General features: G+C 48.3%; 1 protein-coding gene across 2 annotated transcripts in view; it reads right to left on the bottom strand.

Moving 5' to 3' along the window:
* PLPP3 (phospholipid phosphatase 3) overlaps positions 1-26,069 on the bottom strand; it is a 45,984-nt gene extending 19,915 nt beyond the window's left edge. Inside the window, exons 1-2 of one of the 2 annotated variants that reach the window (XM_056356071.1) lie at positions 25,364-26,069; positions 1,009-1,166 (exon numbers count right to left, since the gene is read on the bottom strand). In XM_056356071.1, coding sequence (XP_056212046.1) covers positions 1,009-1,166; positions 25,364-25,502 — 297 coding nt within the window. In that variant the 5' untranslated portion in view covers positions 25,503-26,069. Of the gene's footprint in view, positions 1-1,008; positions 1,167-24,523; positions 24,633-25,363 lie in introns of those variants that run through there. The other variant, XM_056356072.1, reaches the window with a different exon arrangement.
* Positions 26,070-26,373: the final 304 nt, after the last annotated feature.

Below are 26,373 nucleotides of genomic sequence, written 5' to 3'. Positions count from 1 at the left end.
ACACCTACTGCCCACACCATTGCTCCTATGAGCAAAGATGAAAGCTAGGAGGGGAACAAGCATTCCTGACCTCTCCATCTCCATCCCTCCCAGCTGAAGGACCAAGAGGAAGGCAGCATCTCTGGGAAAGCACCTGAGCTGTGCTGGCAGCAGGTGAGAAGGAAATCGTAGGTACTTTTCATAGGGGAATTTCATCTTCAGCTGGAAGCATTTAACCAACAACCAGGAGACAGCTCTTGCCTCCTGCCCCAGCACCAAATACATGCTGGCATAAGGAGGCTCAGCTCCATGGGCTGAATTTAGGGTTTTGGCTGACATTTAAAGCTCTCACCGTGCAATCGTTTCCTACCACAGCTCTAGGAAAGCTGGCAGGAAAAGAGAAACAAGGCGGCATTGGGAAGGTGGTGCATTAACTACTTTTTAGAGTGAGGACTCTGGGAATATGCTCCCCATGGAAGGTTTTAATTGTCTTTCTAAAACGGCTGTAATATACAATCTCTTAAAAATCTAATACTAACCTGTGAAATTTTTCCAGGCACTGGTTAGCTGAAAAGATGTATCCTTTCTTTTTTTTTTTTTTTTTCTTTTTCTTTTTTTTTTAAACCTTATGAAATAGGCAAATACCAAGAGTTATTTGAATAGGGACAAACCATGCCAAGTCCTTACTGACACTCCAAGTCTTTTTGCTTCTACCCTGAACTCTTACTGGAGGGTGAAAAAACTCTTGTGGAGCTCACAGACTTGCCCAGACAGCTTTGGGCCTGTTTATGGGCTTCAGGAGTAATCTCATTCCTCCCATTACAAGCTTTCATTTGCAAATGTTTACTGCTCCACATTACGCAGAAGTCAAATAATCACAGAGAAGATGTGCACCTCAGTAGATAGCGTGGACATACTGGCAAGAGTGTGTTAAACCCCCACACCAATGGAACAGTGACAAAACAGTGACAAAAAGCCACCCAGGATACCCAAGGGACAGGAGAGGGGGGGTTCGGAGGTGGTACTTACAGCGAGGATAGCGATGAGGATGCCCGCAGCACACAGCACTGCATCATTGATAGTCTCCATCGTCTTCAGCGGGTACCTGATGCTGTCGTCATCGCAGTAGAAGCCCCGCTGGTAGGGCTGGATTGTGCTCGTTTCAATGATGAGGAAGGGCAACCCCGCTGGAAAGGAGGGGAGACAATAACCAAACGCATCAGCAATACAGGCAAACACAAGCAGCTCACCAAAAAAACAAACCAAAAAACCCAAGACCCAGTAGAAACCCCCTTGCAAACCACGCAGCACCGGTCCCCGGTGCTTTTCTTTCTATATTGCTATCTTTCTAAAGGGAGTAGCATTGGGATTTGTTTTTCCAAGTCGCTCTTGCGGGGAAAAAGCATCTCCTCTGTTATGGTTATCAGATGTCTGCACTGCCTGGTTTCAGTTAAGCCTTGTGCATTGCAAATATTAACTTACAGGAACGGACCCCTAAAGCAATCCCTCTGCAAAAAGCCATGAAAATGAATCTGGCGCTTCTCTCCTGGGAGGGCCCGATGCTGTGCCGAGCGCCCCACGGCAGGGCAGCCCAGAGCTGTGCAAACAAACACTGCAGGATCGAGTATCAGCACGGCTGCTCCGACTCGGGCAGCCCAGCTACACTCCATCCCCATTACTTTTAAGCTTTTGAAGCCTTCCTTGACTCCCCCCTCTCTGTATTTACAGGGTATACGTATGTTTGTACCTACTGCCATAAGACGATGTGCTTTGAGCAGCTGTGGGATACCCACCCCTGACCCATCCTCGCCAGGGCAAGCGGTGCACACATCCAGCCAGCCCACCTACACGAGCTGCTGAATTCCCACCAGAGCCTGTTTGCTTTCGATCACCTTAAAGCCACACAAAACCTGTTTCAAAATGCTGTTTGTGAACTTTCCATGCAGGAGACCTGCATCTGCACAGCTCGTCTGGACCTTCGCATCAAGCATGGAGCAGATCTGCTCAGAAACACAGGGTGACGGCTTAGGGCACGCAGTACGGAAGGGACACCTCGAAATCGCCGCACAGCTGTAACCATATTCTTCCAAGTCTTTAGAGAAACACAGCATTGCCTCAATCCTACGAGAGCCCCGGGGTATTTCCCAGCCACGATGGTACCTTGGGCAGGGCACCCTCAGTTTCCCCATCTACCTTTGCTACGGAGCCCAACACCAAGAGGAGCAGTACGTCCCCACCAAAACAAGCCCCAAATTCCCTGAAACCCATGTTCAGAGTAAATCACAAACCACAAGGTACAGGAAACCCTCCTCCCACTTGCAGAGCGAAACCCAGGTAAGGGGAAAACAAATGCACCGCGGTTCAAGCTGTCCTTGGGCCAAGACAACAGGTCTCACGCCCAGATCCTACAGAAAGCACTAGGGAATATTTGTCGACCACTAACTTGCTTAGGTATCTGTGAGCTTGTTTACACAGCTAGCACTCTTAGACATCAGAGGGTTTTTCCTTCTAAAATAAATATAAAAAATAAAAAAAATAAAATAAAAATGAAGTGCTGTTGGGTTTAACCTAAATTTCTCCACGGTACGTTTGTAGTCCTCGGGATCTGCTAGATGCGATTACCAAAGTTACCATCCAGGCTGTTAAAAAGTACCATCAAAATAATGTTCCCCTTCTCCACGTGAACCACGTTCTGTATTTCACTTTGCGCAATCCCTTTTGGCTCCTTTTCCTATACGTTAATAGGCTTGCCTAATCCAGGATTATTAGGGGGTTTGTTAGTCTTAAGAAAAAGGAAAATCGCCATCATCGGTGAGCCGGGACAACCACACACAGACTTGAAGCCTCTCAGGTACCCAAGAACAGCCAGGGCCACCGCTCAGGACCCCTTTCAGCTCCTCTCTGAAAACACTGCAAAGGGGTTAATTGCAAGCACTGGGCCCCGCGGTGCTTGGCAAAGCAGGATGGTTTCCACCACGTGTGTGAACCAGCAAGGAAAAGTTTCAGAACCACCTGCCCAGCTCAGATTTGGTAAATAAAATCGGACATCTCGTGTGAATCCAGTTGATCTTCATTCCACTCTTTAACCGTTTTGATGCCTAGCCAGCTTGGCCCCAAAATGTGCCTCTGATGCCAGCAATCTGATATTAATAGGCCACTTAAAAAATCCTTAAGTTTCCCAATGAAAAATTGCAGGAGAGGAGCTAATGTCGCTTGGCACGATCCAATTTCACATGCACTTGAAGCAGCGGCGTAACTGTTGAACTCGGGGAGTAGACATGCCACGGTTACGTGGCTTATTGTTATTTCTCCAGTTCCTCTTGTTAATAGCTTTCACATGACAGGTCTGTAAAACACATGTTCCCACAGACAATAAAATACATCTGAAAGCTAAAACTGGCTTAAAAAAAAAAAAAAAAAAAAGAAAAAAAAAAAAGACAGACAATAGTGTTCCTATATATTATGTGAACCCAGGAATAATAAAGATTTGTTTTCCCTTCATTCATTGAACAGCATGGGGTAGTATTTCCGCGTTTCAATTATATGTACTCTTGCCACAGCTATAATAAGAGCATAACTGACCTATATGGTATACATTTTTTTAAGCGTGCATAGGCATAGTTTAGAAAATCCAATGGTTTTGTTTTCTCTCCTACAAACTTGTGGTTTAGCGGGATATTGCCAATCAAGTCTTGACATTTTTCCAGCAAAACAGTAACCTCAGATTCCCTTTTTTTTTTTCCTTTGCCCCCCCGCCCCCCCCCCCCCCCTTTTTTTTTTCTTTTTAAACATGAGAAACATAAACATACTCTCCATAGCTGAACGGATATTACTTAGAAGACATAACATGCCTTTGATTTTGAGGGCTGGGTGAGAGGCTGCTCTTTCAGCAGTAATTACCCAAGGCAAAGAAGACCCCTGCCCATGGCGAATGGTAAATTGTGCTCAAGATGGTTCTTCTTCCACCAGGTTACTTCTTGGAGGATGGGTTCTCTAAGTGACTGGGTCACCACCCACATTTTTTTTTTGGCAAGGTGGTTCCAGCACAGAGACGCCTGTAGTGATGCCAAAAGGCAGCCAGAGAATGGGTTTTGCAGAAAAACACTACAGAAAGAAGTCTGGAAGAAGAAAGAAAATTAAACACAGAGAGAGATGTTTGGGATCCCTCAGCAAAACACCACAGAGACATTATTCACACTAGGAGACCTGCCAGCGGCAAAGCTATCCAGAAGTGGGGCTACAGCCCACCCACCCTTGGAAATGGAAGGCGAGCAGCATGGGGTCACACCATGAAGATGGCCTCATCAGCCCTCCTGCCCCATCTGCCTCTCCAGTCCAGTGTTCTAACAGGAAACTCAAGCTCTGCATCCCTGGCTGCAGGGATGTGCAGCTACAAAACCCAACGGCTGAGCCCCATAAAGGTGCCAAGTTTTCAACCTCCACCACTTCCCACCCCCCTACCCATGGCACAAAACTACCGAGAATACAAGAGGTACATTTCAGAAAACGGTAACGAAAGGTGACTTGCACTGCAGTGAGCAATAAACGTACACGGTAGGCAAAAAAATTACTGATTCTGGACATGGTGACTCTTCTCCAAACATGGTCCTATTTGGCCCTTCTGTCCGTGGCTATGGCTCACCTCCGTGTACAGACTGACTGCAAAAGCTTTAGTAACGCTGTAGAAGGGCTTTGCATCCTGCTTAATACTGGTACCTCCACGCTGATAAACCACACGGCAGCCTGTGGACCATACCCTGAGGCATGGAGGCAATACCTGCACATCCTCATAGGACTGCAACCAGAGAAGTGCTGTTATCCCCCTCTCACAGACAGAGGAAACTAAAGCACAGGGATAAAGCACAAAGGGATTTGTTTATTCCAATGCAATAAAGGTAAATGGAGCCAAGATTACCTTCTGAGTTGTAACACACTCCACAAGGTGAAGGAAAGGGTTTTCTCCTTATCTAAAGGGGACTTTTTGCTTTAATAACAAAACAAGGAAATCCCAACCACATGCTTTGCTCTAACTATGCTGTAGGAGATCAAACAGGGCTCCAAACCATGAGCATAATCGAAATCTCTTGGGGACTGATCCTGCCCCATCCAAACGGGCTCAGCCCTGCCCCGAGCAGCACAGAGCAGGTGTGGACACTAACGGATTGTGTGAGGCACCGCAGGATGCCGTGGGGCTGGACATTAAAAATTGATGTTGCTTTTGCTGGGAGGAAGTCCAAGTGACTTGGTGACCTCTAACCGCTGGTGTCCTGTGCTAAGGTATTTCAGTGCAGGGTTTAAATTTATTTGTCTTTCCATTTAATAAAACCAATCAAGTTTGGACATCTAGCGCGGAGGAAAAAAATATTCCTTTCTTTGGTCAGCACCTTTATTAAGAGGCAATTAATAGGTGATAACCCTGGGAAGGCTGGCACCATGAAAGCTAAAACCCCACCACCAAGCCTAAACAAAAACCCTTGCAAAATCCCTATGCACTCTCCCCAGCTTGAAATGTGCATAAAATCAAAGGCAGAAAAAAAAAAGGGGGGGGGAGGGGGGCTCTGTGTTGGGTTCAGCAGTTTGAATCCTGCAGTCTTTGAAAAGTTAATGCTTGTGCAGGTTTAATGGGGGAAAAAAAAAAAAAATAAAAGAAGGGAAAAGCTTTCACCGGCCACCCATCAGAAAATCTGAGGGAACAGGAGGGGAAGAGGCATTTCTGCAGTGACCCACCCATGCAGCTCTCATCTTCCCAGCCCAGCCTTCACCTTTGCACTAAATTAAACACCATGAGGGTATTTTTTTTTTTTTTTAATGTTTGGTTTTGATGGAGGTGGTTGTGGTGTTTTTCCCCACTAAATCTTTCTTCTTTCAACCCTGCAGGTCAGTGGGATGTTGCTGGCTATCTCAACAAAGCAATGGTAATTTCTAACAAGCGCCCTGTGATGTGTTTGGCTGCCAGTGTCCAGGCCTTGGCCATGTTTTTAAGGTTTCAGTAGATTAGACATTTAGCTTAATAAGTGAAAAAGATCATTAAATAATTTGGCAGGACTGAGCGGGGTATCTAATGCCTCATTCAAGACACACTGTAAATATTTGGGCACGTACAAGAGACGGGCTTTCTATTTAAAGTACTTCGTGGCTGATTTTGGGTACATATAAACCTTATTTGATTTACAATATTTGTACATATTTTAAAATGCATAAAAACTAGATTAGCCTAAGGTAGGCTTTTATTGGGGCTTTAGAAATTGGCTTCCCCAACTTTTAGAAAAGAATTGCAGCACTGCAGACCAGCCTTGGCAGCTGCTGCAAGAGCAAACAACTCTTGAAGCTGGTTGATGTTATATATATATATATATATACACACATACACACACATATATATACACAGATAAAACATAACACCACAAAGAAGTATTTCCACATTTTCATTATATCAGGTATACGCTGCCAATCACAACAGGGCCTGATTCTGCACGAGCCCCAACAAAATGGGTGGCAAGGAGCGGTAGGAGCTTGGTCAACCAAAAAGTAATCTGAAAGGGACCTGATCCACAGCCCAAGGGTAGCCAAAAGAAGGATCCTACTGCAGACTGGATTGGGCCATTATGTTGGAATTTTTAAAGGTCTTGAAAGCATCAGTGGTGCACCTCCTTGCCAATGGTTTTTGACTGAAACTGGACACTTGAGGCCCATATATTCACAGGAGAAAACTAGGCTAGCATCAGAAATGCAGAGTACCCTCAACTCATTTTATTACGGGCTCAGTCTTAATTGTTCTTCACCTTGGTTCCAGCAGTCCAGAAGACTGCTCTGTGTATCTGCCTGTATTTTGGAAACACATGTAATATCTTTGTTTGCAAAACAGGTTCCCATTCAACTCTATTACAGCTCCACTACTCTCAGCTACGCAGACACATAAGGATAGAAAATTCTCCAAACACACAAACAAATGCTAGACTTTACTGTAGAACAGGAACCTGCTTCAGAGTGCTAAAGAACCTATAAGCAAGGATCAGCATATATTGCATTTCTCTGACTTGACCTGTCTAGAAAAGTCCGAGGACGCAATGGGTTGATTTCCACAAACCCAAGATATTGGTTCATTTCCTACTTGCTTTAGGTTCTCCCATGTAACTCACATGAACTTTTGCAGCTACCTATGTCAATGCCTCTGGTGTCCTTCCTATCAAAAGAGTGACATTTCAGTCCACTTTATTATTATTAGTTATATTTCGGCCAAATCATAGGAACTTTAGCATAAACCTCACCATTTTTAGATCCACCGGCTGCCACGGAGTCCAGGAGACTTCCTAGTGGGCAAACACAGTTTCATTTTGACCTAGATGATGATATTTTCTGGGTTCTTACCTTTTGGGTGGTTTTTTTTGTTTGTTTATTTTTTAATCAGAACTGGTTATTCAGGAACTCTGGGCAAAATGCCTCCTCATGCTTGCTAGTGCAACAGCAAACAAGAAGAAAGCCAAGAATATTCATTTTCTATATGAAGAACCCTGTAACATTGATGACCCCAAGCTGCAGAGGTATTTGAGAAGTGCCTAAAAAAACCCTGATGGCGGTGGCAGGAATGACAGGTATCTCTACCTGCTGCCAAAACACATCATCCAGAGACACACCCACCCTTTGGAACCTGGAGCGTGTTTACTGACCCCACCATCCTGGGAGAATATTATTATGGAAAGGCCCTTGGTCACAGACACTTTAAACCAAATGTCAAGTTATTCTCACACACTGCAAATTCCTTTGGATTCGAAACCTCGGTAGAAATGCTTCCCCGTGCAGCTGGAGCACAGCGGGCCAACCCCATGCTCCAGGAGCTGCAGATGAACACGAGTGCTGCCATTGGTTTTGCTGGGAGAAATACTGCCTTTAGACAATACCCGTTACCTCTTTCCACAGGCAAACACCACATACAAAGGAAGAAAGGGAAGCGAATTCTAAGAAGTATGTTAAGTTGTTCCTCCTGGGAGTTTGGCATGAGCTGATATTAAAAGAGCTTTAATATTAAAGTGCACATATATTTTTAATACCTAAAAAATGCATTAATAAGAACAAAAGGTCTTATCCAAGCCACAATACCTAGATGCATATAAAATTCTGCATTTGTAGGGTAAATCAGATTTAGGCCAGACTGGCTGACCAGCAACAGTTGGAGAGGGTGAACATAAAAGACATTATCAACAGGACTCCAAAGCCAGTTCCAGCCAAACACGATGGAAACAAAGCCATCATTTCACATTGTCTACAGCAAGGAATAAAACATGATACACCTTGAAAACCCCAGTGTGTCAGCATCTTTTGAGGCACCTCTGTACATCCAAGTGCTTTGGAAGGTCTCGAAGACATGACAAGCGTGACCTAGGATGACCCAGCTTGAATGGGGGGGCAGAATTAAAAACGTGCCTGTGAACGCTGCAATACTGAGGGCAAACAGATCATGCGAAAAATACACTGCAGCGACTATTATGTTTTCAATTACAAACGAAGCGAACACGGTTTACTCTGCCGGTCAGCAGGGTTTGGAACGAGCCCTGCCTCACCATGACTCCTCCAGGCTCTGCCTTCGAGGAAGAGCTCGGACCACTGCCCAGTCCCAGCAACACTCCCACCATGAGAAAGGGGTGCAACACCCCGTTTCTTTGGGGGCAATCCAGGAGCTTTCTTCCAAACCAAAGCAAGGTGAGCAGAGCTGCGGCTCCCCTTCAGCCACATCATCCCACTGGCACACACTGCCTGCGGGAACCCCGATATTTCCTCATATAGTAACAAATCTGCTCCACTCCACCAACCTCTATTCTGGAGGAAAGTTTTGTGGGCTGTAGGTGTTGTTTTAATATATGAGCTATCAAGCAGAGACTCCTTATCTCAGCTTACAGCCCCCAAACACCGCCACGTATAAGCCCTGGCTCTTCTCTTTGCACAGCCACGCTGAACCCTAACATTAACGAGTGGAAATACAGAACTGCAGCCAACGCGACTGCAGTCAACAAAATCCTCTTGATTATTTTTAAATCAACAAAGGCGCAAAGCCTTTGAAGCAAAAATAAAGCCAGTTAACCTGGTCAACATCAGGTCTCTTAAAAAAAAAAAAAAAAAAAAAAAAAAAAAAAATTCATCTGCTGAACTTCCCAAGCTTCCTCTCCCCATTCCCAGAGCATCCCAGCCAGGCACTGCAGCTGCAATTAAGCACGTCTTTGGGAGCAACTGCCCTGCGCAGGAGGCGGCAGAGCCCTTGTCCCAGCACTGAAGCCTGCCGTGGGTAGCTTTCTGACCCAGTTCTGTCAATGTACCTATTGTAAATGCAAAATCCTTCTTTGGATTTGAAGCTGCAGCCACCTGCACAAATAAGGCTGGGTTATAACTCTGTAACCCAATACAAGCACTGGAAGCTTAAAAAGTTTGTAGTCCAAATGGCACTCCTGACCTCTTCCTTAAAAGTTCACTAATCACTTTTAATTCATAATTTATTTCCTCTTAATATACTTGCTTTATGTAATACCCTTTCTACCCACCCCCCCACCCCACCCCTCCTTTCTTTCTTCTGGAAGTTCCCCAGGAGAAAATGGTATTACACAACTCCCTTGATTAACTGGAAATGAAACTTTTCCCCCTCGGTAGTCAAGATTTGGTGGAGTTTCCAGGATATAACGCACAGTACACAGTGCTGAAAGGCAAAAAAACGTGAGCAGAGGTGGAAATGATCCGAAGGCCCTTCAGGCGATGGGGGTTTGATCTCACAGCCCTTAAAGCAGATCTCAGTCAGGCTTTGCAGGTTAAAAAGGCATAATAGTATCTCTTTTCTCCCTCCTCTGTATTTTGACCACAATTACAGCATAAAGTGGCACCCTAACATATAACAGTACGCAATAAACCTGAGATTGCGCTAGTACCCAGGTAATATTTTAAAGAAGTAAAAAAATCATGCTCCTCATTAAAACAGCTTTGTATTAAAGGCAGGGGAGACTTTGCAGGAGAAGGCGGAGATGCGATGGCGGCTGCCTTGGCCATGCTGCCACCTCGCTGCCCGCAGAAGTTTGAGCGACTTTGGTGGAGAGCAGCTGGGAATGGGGTATTTCGGTGGCAAGCTGTCACCTGCAGCAACAGAGGTGCCCACTCCATGCTGCTCACAAGGGTTTACCCACCCTGACCCACCTGCCTCTGGATGAGACTCTATGTTTGGGTCCCTGAAAGCCAAACAGATTTTTGGGGGGACAGCACGGTTCCACGTCGCACACCAATTTCGGACTTCTGGGTGCTTCTTATCCCTGTAAGAAACTGCATATTCTGCAAATCCAGGTGATGCAGCAGTATCATAGCAACACCTGAAATTTCACCACCGCCTTCTGCAAGCCCAAGGCCAGCGCTGGCACAAGGGCCAGCCACAGTGGGCATGTCCACCTTGTCACACCCAGAGTCGCAACAGCCCCTTTCCCAGGCGCAGCCCACACCTCCCCAGGACGGCTGCGTTTTGCAGCCAGGTGACATTCCATAGCCCTGCTTCCTTAGGGGACAGTATAAATCGGGCCACATCCGAACGGTACAGGCAGCGGCCAAGTCTCTATTCACACTGACTCAAGGGACACAACATGTACTGTGCTTTTTAAAACCAAAAATGGATAACTCCCAATTTCCCTTTCCAGCCCCCCTGCAACAATGCTGTGCCCTGCTGTCAAGGAACATGTGAATAAATTGGGGAAAAAAGGTTAAAGAAGCCCAAGGGAATAGCAGTCCCTTTTTCTTTATTGCGGTTAATTTTGACAAAGGTTCTTCTGTTCCTCCTCCCCCCCCCCCCCCTTTTTTTTTTTTGGAAGAACTTCATGCCAAGTTGCGTTATTCTTCTTCACCATGGTACTGCCATGAAACCCCCCTGGTATGTTTGCCTGAAAATGGCAGGTTTTCATGGAAATCGTTTTTATCTCAACAACAGCTCCCTTTGTCACCTCAGACATGACAAGAGGAGGAGAACGGCTTGGGCTCCAATCCAATCCCAGCAACAAAGCATCCACAGAAAAGCACACCGACCTTCCAAATCCAGCATCATGAAAACTCGCCCTCTCAATGGGGCAGAAACCCTCCAAAACCCTCTTACTACCGCCCTCGGAACGGCGATGCCACCACAGACCCGTCCAACACGCTGCAACCCACTTTGCACAGCCTCCGATTTAAACACTTTGAGGCTTGGGAAAAAGCCCATACCATTCGTCGGGTTGTTTTGAAGGATTTTTAAATGGAAATAGTTTCTTTTCTTGCAGCCCGTCGTGGCAACCGGAGCCTGCTGGCTCCTGTCAGCAAGGCAGGAGCTCAGCGGCTCCTAGGGGGTGTCCTCTATTTCCAGCCTATTTACTGCTCCGCTGAGAAAGGCGCCTATAGATGCTCTAGTTCTCCGATGGGAGTTTGGAGGGACCCGGTTATTCAACAAACCAACCCTTTCTAAACGCTGTCAAAGGAGTGATTTGATGCCTTTCAGTGCTTACTATACAAAACACTGAAAGACCAGTGAACTTCAAAAGCCGCAGAAGCGGAGCTGGAGTTTGGCAGGAGTTCATTAGCTGCCTGTGTCCTTCTGTGTGTGGCTTGTAATTACATGCAGACCTGATGCCAAATCCTCATCTACCGAGGGGTACCAATTAACGTGCTGCTGGATGATTCACAGGTAGCTAATGTCGAGATTTATACAACCAGCATGCCAAATATCCCATGCTTTATTATTATTATTATTATTATTTTTAAGCTAGCCTTCCCCCACCACCACCCTTTTTCAAGTTACTGTACAAGCAAGGTTTTGGCAGCAAAATTCAGATTGTCCAGCCTGTTCCCAGGCCACACACCAGTGGGCCTGATCCTGCTGTCACCGTGTACCAGCATCTGCAGGGATGCGTGCACCCCTTAGTGCATGGGCCGAGGGCTTGCAAGTTGAATCACCTACTGTATTTTCCCTTTGTATAAAGCATACTTTTCTGCTCCAAGGAGAAAAACTCTAGAATTGAGGTACAGTTTGCACTCCATACTTGCCTTTCCTGCTGCTTGCACCCTCTTACTCCTATAGCTAGCAAAACAATAACAGCAGGAGCTCTAAAAGCAACCGGAGAAGCTGAGCAAGCAGATACCTAAAAATGATAATTCATCTTTTGGGGAAAAAAACTTATACAAAGCTGCATCTCCTGCAGGAAAATGTAGCACTTACTAGATACCTCAGACAGGAAAAAAAAAAAAAAGGCAAAAAAAGCGCACCCTTCTTCCCTTACTTGAGATCTGCATCCCTTTTGCAGCCAGCTGGCTCCCAATGCAGCCCTTGGCAATTAAAACCTTGGGAAGTCAAACACAACGGCATGGAAGCAAGCCTTTTGTTTTCCTGCTTTTTCATCCTTGCCTTGTGTTTGATCCCCAAACAGATTTCTCAAGCTATGGGGAAACCATGGGCCCGGTGGAGCATCCTGGCACAGACCTGGAGGAGGTCTCCAAGCCCACTGGTTTGCCACCAGTGTTAGTTTCCCCATGGAGGGCAGGAGACCTAGCCCTCATTTCCTTCTTCTGCCTGACTTTCTACTTTCCGAAAGCCATAGTGGGTCCACTGAACTTCTCCTCCCACCAGCCTGCAGCATCTCAGTGGCCTCCTGTCCCCAGAGCCACCATAAAAGGAATGGCACACGAGACAGGCGTGATTTCAGATTTACTTAGCTTGATGCTCCTGGGCAGAGATGAGACTGCAAACAGGGGCAGCAAGAGGGAACCTGCAGAAACGGTCACAGGACAGTGACACGCTCAGCCATGGCTTTGCATGCATTATGGATATATGTGTAACACCCAGAGACCCTTGTTAGCATTAATTTGATGGCTTCTGCTCTACTCCCTTTACCTTTGTCATACAGCTTTCCCCAACAGCCAGTTTCTCTGCTCATTTTCCTGACAGTTGTTCAGCATTCAGACACCCCCACCTCCCGCTCCCCTCTCCAGACACCCCCCTTTTCATACATTTTGCTTTCTCCATAGGAGAAGCGGTTTCTCCATCACACTTCTTGCTCCCATACCATTGCAACAGCTTCAGCCCTGGGGGGCAACTCAACGCCAGAAAGGCTGCGCGCACAACCCAATGCTTGCACCACGTTACTCTTCTAATAAACCTTTCACTCCATTTGACATGATACAGGTCTTGTCCAGCCATGAACGCTTTCTTGCTTATCAGGAGAATTTTTAATCAACTAGGAGGGAAAACACGGCCTGACTTTTTATTGCTTCCTTGCGCTCTGCTTTTAGACGTTTCTGTTTCTTCCAATTTGTACTCCTGCTCATCTCTTTAACCGGGGGGATCGGTGGAGAGGCTCCAGGCTCGCATGCCCGGCAGCCTCCCCGAGATGACTCGAGGCAGGGCAGGCAGAGGAGCGCGGGCAGCGGCGGGGGCTCCCGGCGGAGCGGGAGAAGGCAGCACCAGGCACCACGCTCTCACACTGCAGGTTCTGGGACACGTTTTTGTCCTGGCCACAATTACAAAACAACAAACAACGTCTGTGGGGAAGGGTCATAAGAAGTTCAGCTTTCCTCTATTAAAACCATCTGGTGCCTATAAAAAACCCCAACGGGTTGGTTGGGATGGTTGGTAGCACCTCCTCCCCGCTGGGCTCTCCCGGGCACTGCTCGGGAGCGTGGTGGCACTCGGAGGTGCCACTGCAAGGGACAGGGCTGTGTGGGGACTGGGGTCCGGCAGACACACGCCCCACTTCGCATCCCTCCGGCTGTGAAGGAGCTGCCCCAGCATCCACCTCACTTCTTATCTGAGTCACAGCCTTGCCTGTCCCCTCAGCGTCACAGGCTCTGCCAGAGCACCCCTGGCGAGCCCGTGAGGGCTGTGCTTTCTGAGCAAAATCAAGTGTCTCTGCGAGGCTGGCAAAGGACCCACCAAAGGGTTTCTCTAGGTTGGAGACACCGATGGGTCCCCCTCCAACACCAACAGGCATCGCCAAACCTGCAGGGGACGGGAACCTTTATTAAAAAAAACCCAAAAAAACACCAAACAAAACAAAATGCCTAAACCTCCCCTTTGTTTCCAACAGAAATAAAAGGAGAAAAAAAAAAAAAAAGAAAAAAGAAAAAAAGAAAAAGAGAGGAGTGCTTACAGCCAGTTCCCCGGCCTGTAACACAAAACCGCGCTGTGCTGGGAAACCTTACACCGCGCAGCATCCAGCTCGTGTACTCCTGCTCCGCCGCCTCCCGGATGCTTCCCCAAGCCCAAGCTGCCCTTGAGAGAAGCCAAGCCTCAGCCTCTGCTGAAAAGCCTCTTTGTTTGGATTCCCTTTCCAAATCAGCGTATCCTGAGATTGAACTCCCTTCCACCCCTCTGCAGGGCTTTTTAATGTTCAGATGCCTTTGGCAGCGGCCAGATTCGCCAGCAGGTTTGCGGTCCTGCAATAGCGTTCAAAACCTCGGCGCTGGGGCACGTACAGTGCTAGGAACTTTCTTCACGTTAAAGGAGGGAGGGGGGGGGCGGGGGGGGGGGGGAGGATGAAAAAGAAAGCATTGCAGAATTACTTCAAACGATCCTTTAATCGTGAATTGTGAACAGAGGAGCTAAGTTCTCCTTAATTAAATATTAGCTTTAATCAGCCTTCAATAGCCTACATTAAGGCGCACCAGTGAGCTGGAGAAACACTTTTTTTCCCCCTCTCTTAAACCAGAATAATTGAACGAAAACTAGACAAGGCATCGGAGAAACCCAGGCACAGGGTCTGGGCCATACACGCATCACCAAGAGGGTTCAGCTCCCACTGCTGCCATGAGTTTTCCATGCAACTTAAGTCCATCTCTCACTGCACCCAGAAATTAGCTGCGTTTTCCTGCACCGCCCACTCTGCCTACAAGCTCAGGGGCACAAGTGTGCTACACCCACCCAGACCCTGCCACACAAGGGGATCCCCCGGCTCCCTGGGCTTTGCAAACACCCCAAAATCCCTCAGTCCCACAAAGGGCAGGAGGTACGGCACTGCCATGGCTGGACCTCTGGTCTAGCACTGACCCAGCTGAGACCCACAAGTAGTACCAAGGGAGTAATTTCAGGTACCTCTTGGAGCAAGACAGGGAGATCTTGCAGCGAGGAACTGGAACATCAGTCCCAGCACCTCGCCCCAGCATCAAGGGGAAAACAAACCCTCTTCTCCGAAACCAGCCTCAGGCCCAGGACTTGAAGCAATTTCATAGGGGAAAAGTTGTTTTTCACTTCCCGTTAGCTTTTTAATTGACCTCAGCGTTGTATCTTTCTCTGTGAAAGCAAAACGCTGAGCATTTAAGCAGGTGGATTTTCAGACTGTGGACCCAATCCTGCGTTCATAAAGCAACACCCACTTTTGCAGACAACTTCAGCAAGAGCAAAAACAAAGTCCCTGTTGTTACATCCACAATCCAGATGAATCCCAAACTCTGTCCCACTCGTCTGGCTCTTAAACACGCTACATCCCTAGATCCTGCAGCAGCTCTTCGAGTTTTAGGCACTGGAAAACTTCTTTGTGCCTATGCACATGGTGATTTATCAAAACAGGCTTCTCTAAAACACTATTGGACTTTTCCATGGGGGTGGCATTTGACAAAGATTCATACCAGCTCACTCAGAAAAATAAATGCCACAAAACTTCTCCTTTAAGGAAAAAAAAAAAAAACAAAACAAAAAAAACACCCCAAACAAAACCACCCAACCCTCCCAGCCCAATGCTTTAGAAATGCTTCCACATGCTAATCAGTCTCCTATTCAGTTCCAGACTGAATAGGACTCCAACAATGACAAAGAAATACGCTGAACCTATTCCACATTTCATCCCCTTCGCTCAAAATGTTGCTGTTACCTTGGTTTTCAGCCGCTTTGTGGGAGCTGCAGCAGAATGACAGCTGCATGCTGCTGTATGGATGGCCAAGAAACAGGAGTGCTAGACAAAAAAGTATCCATCCCAGATTATGGGAAAAAATATGGAATTATTTGATGAGATAGTTACTGATGCTGCAAACTTTGATAAGAAAAATGAGACCAAAACAAAACAAAAACAACAACAACAAAAAAACCAAACACAAAAAAAAACAAACCCCAAGGCCTCTACTGAAAACACAGCCCCTTGTGCTTAGGCAGCAAAAGGAATTTTTTCTTAGCTTGGCAAGTATGAGTAGGCTAAAGCCCCCTCGAGGTGCTTCCTTTGAGAATTAGCCATTTGTTTTACGGATTATCAGCTGGCAGATGTTTCAGCGCACCTTTCCCCCTACAGCCTTAACCTGAAAAACTTCAGCTCTTTTTTTTAGGAAGAGACAAGCCCGTTCCCACCGCAATGAGTATTCAGAGGTCGTTTCCCTTTTCTGCAGAACATGGCAGCATGGGAACTGAGCCAACCAGGAGAGCTTTCCCAGGAATTGAGGTGGGAAGCTCTGGGACAGGTGCACACATGTCCTGGGGACACGCTTCTGCCCCAAGCCCTGGGAGACGCAGGCTTCTCCTCCATGGTTGCACATCACTGAAGATCTGATCTCAAAAGGTATCTTGGGAGTCATGGCCCGGCAGGAGTGGCAGAAGCATGTAAGTTTGCAGCTCCACTGGAACTGTTCGGAATTAGAGGTACCTCAATAGCTCTGAAAGCCCCACTGGGCACCTGGGGTGCATCTGTACTGGGAACACCACCTTCAAAGTGTGCCCTCACCCCCACCGGTCTCCAGCTCCCTGCCCACACATGGAGGTGATGCTCCTTCATGCTCCCCGTCTCCTTAGATTAGAGAATCCCAGAGGAACCAACCTCCCCTGTGACATGCCTGGGCAGGACCAAGGGCAGCAGGGCTCAAACCCTGGCACAGGGCTCCTCCAGGGCTTCTCCCAGACTGCAACCCACCCATTGAAGGGAGAAGCAGCTCCCCAAAAAGCAAGGGCCATCTGAGCAGTGATCAAAGAGCAGCTTCAGAAACCTGCTAACACCAAACTGATTCACAGCTATCGACTTCAAAGGAGCCTTCCAGCCTGCCATCAGCTTATCATCTATCCAAAATTACTCTGCAAGCATCATTCAGAACATAAATGCACCCAGTGTTCACTGACCAGACCTGCTTATCAGCACTTACGCCACGCTATTTTCAACCCTCCCTTTGGAAGCCAACACTTTAAAGAGTGGTGGGCTTTGCAGGAAAGCCTGGGAAGCCCTCACAGCGCTTGGGGTGCAGGACCAGCTGCCACAGCCACTGCGCTGCTGCAGGGACCAGAGCAAAGACTTCCCTGTCGGCATCGGTGGGAGCAACAACCAGGGCGAGCTGAGCCTCGCAGCCAGGCTTGAAGAAAGGCCCATCACACCACCCCGAAACAAAGGCCATAAATAACTTGCTGAGCATCAAGAAGACAAGAAGTTGAGATCCCATTTGGCACTTTGGCTTTCAAATTCAGGGGCTGGACATTTTGAGGCATGCGATGATGTCTCAGTTTTGCAAAAGCATGTGCTGAATTAAGCGCAATGCAATTAATATCTGCATCCAGTGCCTGTCTGCAGTACATGCATTATTGGACACAGAGGCACTGCTGTAAAAGCTTTCAAAAATGGCTGTCATTCTCGCTAATTTACAGTAAAACCAGGTTAAAGCTAATTACAGGATGCCATGCAGCTAGTCGCTTCCTTTGCGGGACAGCAGGCTACAACCCTGACACAGCTGGGAGAAGCGAGCTCTCAGGGGGAGCATCATCTGTTTCAAGAGGGACGGCTGCCCAAAACCACTAACCAGTAACATGCACTTCTTCTGTTTAAGCTTGTGGAAGGAAGAACCATGCTGTTCTCAGCTCCTCCAGCCAGCAAAGGTGAAGTGGCTCCAAGAGGTACAGCCTGCTGCCTGCAAACACCCAAAGCAGAGGATACCTCCGTGCCACAGCTGCCTTCGGTGTTCAGGGCAAGTTCTGGGTTAGCCCAGCAATGCCAATGCAGCCTCAATTTGCTGTGTGTCTCAAGCACTGTAAGCTAAGCCCACTGGTATGTTTTATCAGAAAGGCTGGAGGCATCTCCCAAGCTTCTCTGTGTTATGGTTAACAGAGCTTTCATGTCTTTCTGGGCCAGGGATGAAAAATAATGGGAAAGTACTAGAGGATTATGAACATTCTCCACCATTTTGGTGTCACCAGCATCGTCAGACCAACTGCAGCTTCATTTGGGCTTTGGCTGGCAGCCCCAGCCTAGCCCTGTAGCTCCTGACTGAGAGCACCATATGCTCAGATAAGACAAGCTCATATATGGGTGCGAGCTACAAGCAACACTGGAACAAGAACACACGGCATAAAGAGCACAGGCATTTTCAGAGCATCAGAAGCTCCGGAATTAAATTACATGTTCTGCTTATAATGTTTGCTTGATGCAGAGAGTTGGTTTTCAACCCTCTGTCTTCAAAACATCCAACGCATGTGAAAAACAAGCCCACTTACGTGACTAACTTGAAAGGACAGAGTTTATAGGAATTTCTGATGCTTAGAAACCCACCGGGACAAACCTAATTTTCAGACTCATTAATACATCGTCTTGGTAACAAACCTATGCTTAAGGCAAGTTTTCCCGTGCTTTGCATCAAAAGCTGATGAAGACACTTCCAAATTCCTCTTTTTTGGTGATGTTCTGCCTCCTTAGGTTTAACTTGAGGAGCAGCTCCTGCTGCATGACCCCACCACAAAGCCACAGCGTGCGGCTAAGAGGCAAGAAGGGATTCTCAAGCATAACTTCCCAACAGCTGCTCCAACACCACCCCGTACACAGACACCCGACCCGTGCTAGGGAGCTTTCCACCTGCTAAAATTGTGGAGCAGGTAGTGCTTCTCCGAGGTGGATGTCATGGGAGAGAGCAAAAGCGGGACAGACAGGATGGCTTTGAAAGGGATACGAATGCCCTTTGAAGAGAGGGTCACGCTGATCCATGAGGAGATGTGAGAGGCAGCAGCAGCATCCCAGCTTGCGGTGAGCTCCCTGCCAGCCAAGGTACTTGCAAGGGCAGAGTGACGGCCGGGCGCAGGCAGGGCGCCCATGCACACAGGGGAAAAAAAAAAAAAATAATAAAAAAGATCATCATCACCATGAAATCTATTCAGAAAACTGACTTCAGACTTTATAATTACAGAATAAGTGCTAGATTACTTTAATTCACTTTTTTTTTTTAAAGTGTTTAATCACTCACTTGATTCTCATTTTCAAGCCTTTTTTTTTTTTTTTTTTTTGGAAATACGGAACCTGACCTATCAAAAAAACCCCACCCCAACACAACTGCAGAAGCCAGGGCCCTAAGACCGAACAAAAAGAAAGAAAGAAAAAAAAAAAAAAACACACCACCAAAATGCCAACAATATGACAGCGCTTGTATTGAAAGCCCAGCTGGCATTTTGCTGCACAGGAGGGAAAGCTGCATCTGGGGAAGGGGTTCCCCTGCTGCCCCCCCGAACACAGCCCCCCGGGATGCACAGGGCTGGGGGAAGCCGCCGTCCCAGTGCCGGCTGTGTGGATGCTGGGGTAGGAGGGTGTGCAGGCTGCTGCCTTTCCCCACGCTGCCTTCAACAGGCATGCCCTTGTTCGAGGCGCAGGCAGGCTGGGCGACCACAACGGTCCCTTCTGGATTACCATGGATGAAGCGAGGGCATTGTATGACCGAAACGGAGAGGATGGAGCCTGCTCTGCCACTGCAAGCTCGGGAGCAGAGCTGGGGCTTTTTTCCCCCCCTCTTTTAAGTAATTTCAGACATTCAGAGATACAAGCACCCTTCCTATCTCCGATGCAGGCACTAAAGAGGAGCCCTGGTTTGCAAGGCTGTGCCCGTGCAGCGCGGGCTCCCCAGCTGTGGTATGCAAACCATCTTTGGGCGGTATACGGAGGCACACGCATCTGGAGAATATACCATCAGCCTGTATCTAGACAAACAAAGCCAGACCAAAACAGCCTGAGAAAGGCATGCATATTAAATTGAGATTTAAAGGGTATAAAAATAATCTGTTTGATCTGGGAGTGATGTTTATATTATTTTCTATGCTCACTACAAACAGACAATTAAAAAAAAAATGTCATCTACTGTAACTGTGATCCCATCTCCCGCCTGTCTCAGCAGCAGGTAGACAGGATTCAAAGCACTTCTGGCCATGAAGCAGTTGCATGTAATTCTGCTTTCCTGGAGCCACGTCTTCAGGCTGGCCAAACTCCACCGGCTCGGGGAAGCCAGCAGATTTATACCCCCGAGGACTCCGTCTGCCATAGGTACAGCATTTCCCTGTTCTGCAATTAACACCTCAAGTATAATTGTCACTAATAACCTGTTCTTGATAGGTTTTCTGGTTTTCATAAAGCAAATGCAACAAAAAAAAAAAAAAAAGTGTCCTTTAAACACCTCCAAAATACTTCTCTCCCGTCTTTTCATCCATAAGACCAGGCTCCCTTGGTCTTTCAAGAGAGGGGCAAAACTAAGGACGGGTACTGTGCTTACATGCTGACTGCTGGTCCAATAAGAAGCTTTTCAAGGCTCAGAAAAGCTCCTTTACTCCCAGCTCATCGTGGGGGACAGCCACACGACCCCACGCCAAGATGCCACCTCTGCAAACCTGCCTTTGCAAAAGCGCTTCCAGAGCGGCCGTCTTGAGACGGACCCTGCTGCCTCGCAGGGAGCTTGCTGCCACCAAAAGATCCTACGGGTATTAAAACAAGCGATACATAAACATTAATGATCAAACCCCATGTAGGGATGCTCAAAACACGATGATGACTCTTCACCCACGCAGCTTCTCACGTGTGATGTGGACTCAGCCCTCCTCAACACAGAGAAGACACAGCATGGAGAAGACAACACCAAGGCGCTGGGACTGCCCAGCTGGTTTAGTACAGTCAGATCTTGTTGTCCCTTGCCGAAAATAAGAAATGGTTGGGTCAGCAGTTTCTTCAGGAGCGTATGGAAAGATGTTACCTACACGACAAGTGAGCCCTGCACAGCAGGGTAGGCTGAAAAATAATAATAATAATAAAAAAACAACCCCAACCCAAACAAAGCAAAGTTGCTTAGCTCATCAAATTCAACTTTACAGCATCCAAATAACTCTAACCTCATCCCTCATCTTTAATTCCTCCCACTCCTTACGCTTAAATGACAACGCCAGGCCTGTTTGTGCCAATTTTTGTGACAGAGCGACAGGGCCCCCGGTGGAACTCAAACCTTTTTTTGCTTCTGAAAGCTGGACGGCGACACAGTTTTCCGCACAGAAGAGGAAAGTTAAGAGTAATCTAAATTGTTAGCCCAAATTATAAGATTATATCCCCACTTACATAAACATGTCAAGGTCCCGCTAGTGTAAATATTTACTTTGAAAGTTCATTTTAGCATCAAGCTCACTACAGAAGAGGAGATGCCAAATGTGTGAGAAAGCTAAAGAGATATTAAGGTCGTAAGAGGGCTATCCATCTGCTGCTTCAAAAATCTCCCAAAGGCAGTAAAATTTGTGTTGTACAACTGGGATTGACAGAAGAGAGAAAATTAAATTAGAGACAGAAAATAAGGCAGGCAGTAAATTATGTGCAGTTTACATCTCACCAGCCTGAAACATCTGCTCCCATAAACCCAGTTTCCAGGAGCCTAGGAAGCAGGTATGCCAGATCAAATCCCTCTATTTTATAGCACAAGCAGGACTTTTTGGAAGCTGTTCTACCTGCGCAAGCTGCACAAATACAAGCTACCGAAGACCCCCATTTGCCCCGTCGGCCTCGCTGACATAACCTTCCCCTCTTCCCAGATTAAACGCTCGACTTAGTGCCCGTCAGCAGAGCACAGGTGGCTGCACACAGTTTGCTAGAACGCGGGGAGTCCCTGGCAAGGGAAAAAAAACAGGCCTGAGAGGCATAAATTTAACCCTACATGTCACATCTGTGGGGCCAGGCTCCAAAGCATCCCACCTCAAGGGCCAGGAGGCTTTTCCCCACCTGGCCCAGGTCTCCTGCAGGAAGGTGCTGGCTGGTTGTGGCAGCACTGTGCAGTGCTGCATCTGGGCAGCAAAACCCATGGGGGGCCTGCCCTGGCCAGGGCCACACCAGTCCCCCCCAGTAACAGCTCTACGCTTCGGGCAGGAGGCACGAGAAACTCCTGACAAAGGCATGGGGCTGTAGTTGGGCTGAGGACGATCAGATGAAGGTGGAGTGAGGTCCTCCCATCACACCTCCCGTTCTGCTGCTCAGAGAGCTCCTTACAGCTCTACAATGTGAAGACACCGACTGGCTTAATGGGGGCAACTTCAGCCCCCCCTGGCCGAGTTCCTCAATCACATTTTCAGATGTGTCGCGGTGACCAGTGAGACAGGGACAGGGCAGCGGGGTCTCTTCCACACCACCAAGCTCGCCTGCAGTCCTAACAATTTCAGGAAGCATCTTCTAATTCTCTAAACAGAGCCCTCCCGAGAGGAGGAAGCAGATGGAGAAAGTTATTTTCCCCCCTTGGATGACCTGTTTTAATAAATGCACACTCAGTTCTTTTCTGCCTCTTTTGCAGAGTTAAGCACCGACATGAAATTTCTGGGAAGATCACAGTGCTGGTGAGGAAACCTCTTGTTCATGCAAGAAACCAGGGATTTGTCAGTGCCAAGTGCACTCAGTAGAGGAGGGGGGTATTCAAAAATACGCAGCTCCCTGCCAACCCAAGATGGAAATGCAGGAGAAACTGGGGGTCTGGTTCAGCAGATCTTCATCCAATCTACTCCACCAGCAACATGCTTCTGCCAACGGCTCCAGGACTTCACTTCGCTCCCCACAATCACCAAGAAACAAAGATACAAATCTTCCTGTTATGCATTTACTATCAAGATAATCATTGTACTTAACGATGAAAGACAAAAGTGGATCTTTCTAACCCCTTGCACCAAATTAAAGCTGAAGGAAGCTCCTGATAGCTCTGCTTTACTTATTCTGACTTTCTTAGATGTTTATGATGATTGTCTTCTGGGTAATTTGTTTAAATTTGTATGTAAACAAAGAAGGATTTGTACACATCTACCACCTCACAGAGAGCTGATGTGTGTCATTTTCGGAAGAGATTTCAGCCATAGTTTATTCTTTTCATTTTCCCCCCATAGAAAACCGACTCTAGTCAGAACTATGGTAGTACCTGCAGTAGAAGCCAATGCAGCATCACAGACCTCTGCAAATCAAATGACCAGTTTTAATATTCCCTCAAGTGGTCCTCAAATGAGAAAAAGCCTTCTGTTTCCCTGCTACTCTGAATGTCTTTGGGCAGGCGCTCAAGAGGCGTAACTCAGTTTAACTGCACTGGAGGCCATTGGCCATGTGCCTGCATGCACCAGCAGAAGACCTCTGCTGGGTACCGCCACCTTAAAACAAGTCATTTACCCAGTTCTGGTTTTCATTACCTTACAGAAGACTCTTTTTTACTAAATGTGTAAAATACCCATCAACTTGTGTCTGTCCAACTTTCTCTTACAGGCTTTAGCTACAGCATCTTCTTTACACCTTCAAAGTGTTTCAGTTTGGGGTTTTTTGTTGGGTTTTTTTTTTTTTTTTAACAAGGTTAGGAAGGAAGAAAATGGGAATTAAACGCTTGGAAACTCTAAGCTCTTAGTCTTCCCTGGCAAAAGCCAGAGGGAAGAGCAAGCCAAGCCTCCTGCAAGTGGGGCAGCTGGCTTTCACAGCAACTCATGCCCAGTCATCCCCTAGCAGATCCGATACTACTGGTCTGGGTGTATTTGAAAAGCCCTTCCCCAAACACACATCATGTGCTACCCATCACATAATCACCTCCCTTACCACGTCCCACCCATGTTCTTCACCTGCCGGTGATCAGCCAGACCTAAACTTTTCTTCTGCTGTTGAATTTATGCTCTTACTTTTAAATGTTCCTCACACTAAAAAAAAAACCCAAAACCCAAACAAAACACTAAACCAACTAACTCTGGTGTTTACTTTCTGATTTCCACCTGTAGTAACGTGAAACAAAGCAACAATCACAGTTTTTGCTGTATCACATTACTCCCCGATAACAATACCTTCCAGTGATGCTTGATAAGTTCTGTTTACCCAAACTATCAAAAGTAGAATAACACATGTCAACTAATTGTTTTTTTGTTTAGGACCCTTAGCCCAGAGAAGGGGAAGAAAAACCCTTTACCCATTCAAACGGCACTCACTCATGCCAGGAACGCCTTAAGAAAACTTGTGTAAATAAAAGTTTAAAAGTACTGACTCCTAGGAGCTGTTTTACTAGGAATCCAACCTTCTGTTTAAATAAGTGAGGTAAGTCAAGCTAGTTATGTTTCTACTTATGTTGGTTTCATATATGGGCTATCAAGTATTTTTATTTTTTCCAGATACAAGATGAAGCTTTCTGCACCAGCCTCTATTCTTGTGGGAATATAAAGAGAAAACCATGCCTCTCCTCTTAATGTATTAGTGCCCCATAATATACACCAGATGATCAATAAACTACATAAAAATTAAATCAAACTGACAGTCTTTAAAAAATGGGCTCTAAGCAGAAACAATTCTTTTAAAGACTGTGGTGTCTGGAGTATTAAACTCACGTGCTGCCGTGTTATTAATCTCTTTGTTGGGAGCCGGTTGGTTTCCCCTGCCCGTGCCTGTCGATGTGACAGGGAGCATCACAGCGCAGCGGCCGCACGGCCCGGCACCGCACGGCCCGGCACCGCACGGCCCGGCACCGCACGGCCCGGCACCGCACGCAGGGCTGCTCCGGAGAGGGCCTGCTGACAGTTCCCCTCCGTGCCACACCGCTCCCAAAGCCAAGCGGGCTAGCAACGCCGGAGCTCTGCCAGCCACCACGGGATGCCTGCGAGCACTCCAAAGCCAACTCTGAAAGCGCCGAGTTCAGCGGCCGGTGCCGGGCGCGGGACGGGGACGCGGCCGGGCCGGGGGGTGGGGGGCGGCACAAATTAACAAGGGGGCCCGGGTTCCTACGGATTTGGGCAATTAGGAACCCCCCCACCCCGGGCGGCCCCGGCCGCCGCAGCCGTGGAGCGTTGCCTCCACCTGGAGCTGGCCGCGGCACTGGCGAGGGGCGGCCGGGGGCACGGCCCCAGCCCCCCGGGGCTGCTCGCCCTGCCGCAGCGCCCGGCCGCGTCGCCGAGCACGGCAACGAGCACACTGGGTAAATCGGGGGGGCTGGGGGGGCGCGCCCACCTCCCGCACGGCAGCTGGCTGCCCCCCGCCCCGAGCGCCCCGCGGAGAGCCCGGCCGGCCGGCCCGCTCCCCCCACCGGCCGCCCCGCTCCGCTTTTGTTCGGGAAGCGGCGCGGCTGAGCGCGGCCGGCCCTCCCGCCCGACAGAGCCCGGGGGGGGGCGGGGAGGGGGTCCCGCTGGGGAGGGGGCGGTGGGAAGGGGCGCGGAGCCCCCGCGGCTGCTCACCCATGACGAGGCAGAGGAAGTCGAGGCAGATGAGCAGGGCTTTCTTGCTGCTGCTCTTGGCCGGGTTGTTGTTCAGCGCCGGGCTGCCCCCATTCTTGCTCTCCGGCGGGATCGCCTTATCGTACTTGTAGCTCTGCATTATCGGGGGCGAGCGCCCGAGCCGTGCCGAGCCGCGCCGGGCCGCGCCGAGCCGGGCCGGGCTCACACGCGGTGCGCCGGGGAGGTGCTGCCCGCGCTGCCGGAGCCGCTCCCGGCCTCTCCGGTGGGGCGCGGGAGGCGAAGGGCAGGCGGGTGGGTCTTCTCCCCCTCCACGGGGGAAAAAAAAAAAAAAAAAAAAAAAAGAAAAAAAGCAAAACAAAACCAAAACAAGCACAAAACCACCAGCGAAGGAGGGGCGGGAGGGAAGGGGGAGCGAGGGAGAAGTTTGCGGGTGTCCCAAGGCGGTGGAAAAGTCCTGGAGGAAAAGCCGGGGGGAGGGATAAAAATATATATGTATCACGGTCTCAGTACGCGGGGGGCGGGGGGGAGAAGGCGCGGAGCGAAGAGCCGGGCGATGCCGAGTCCCGGGGGCAGGTGGGCTCCGGTGGGCTCCGCGCTCTGCTCCGCGCTCTGCTCCGCGCTGCGCTGGGGGCTCCCGCCGCGCCCGCCCCGGCCGCTCTGGGAGCCACCGGCTTGTTTCTGCACTTTTATTTCGCGAGGTCCTTTCCACCCCTTAGGAAAAAAAAAAAAAAAAAAAAAAAAAAAAGAAGGGGGAAAAAAAATCAGTCACTTCGCCTCGGATGGGATATCCAAGTAAGCACAGCCCCTTTCCTGCATCTGACATTTTACATAGATAATTAACTCCATATTTTTTTCCTGAGGGAAGTTAAAAAAAAAAAAAAAAAAAAAAACCAAACACAACAGTCAGGAACTAAAGTTTTTAGGCAGCCCAGAAGGAGGGAGCCTCTAGCGTTCGCACACCGAAGAGGAGCGCGGCGGAGGGAGGGCGGGGGGAGGCAGGGCTGCAGGGC

The sequence above is a fragment of the Falco biarmicus genome, chromosome 11 (assembly GCF_023638135.1).
Source record: "Falco biarmicus isolate bFalBia1 chromosome 11, bFalBia1.pri, whole genome shotgun sequence".
In the NCBI taxonomy this organism is placed as follows: domain Eukaryota; kingdom Metazoa; phylum Chordata; class Aves; order Falconiformes; family Falconidae; genus Falco; species Falco biarmicus.
The sequence above is the reverse complement of the archived record's forward strand: the minus strand, read 5'-3'. Positions and strand labels throughout refer to the sequence as shown.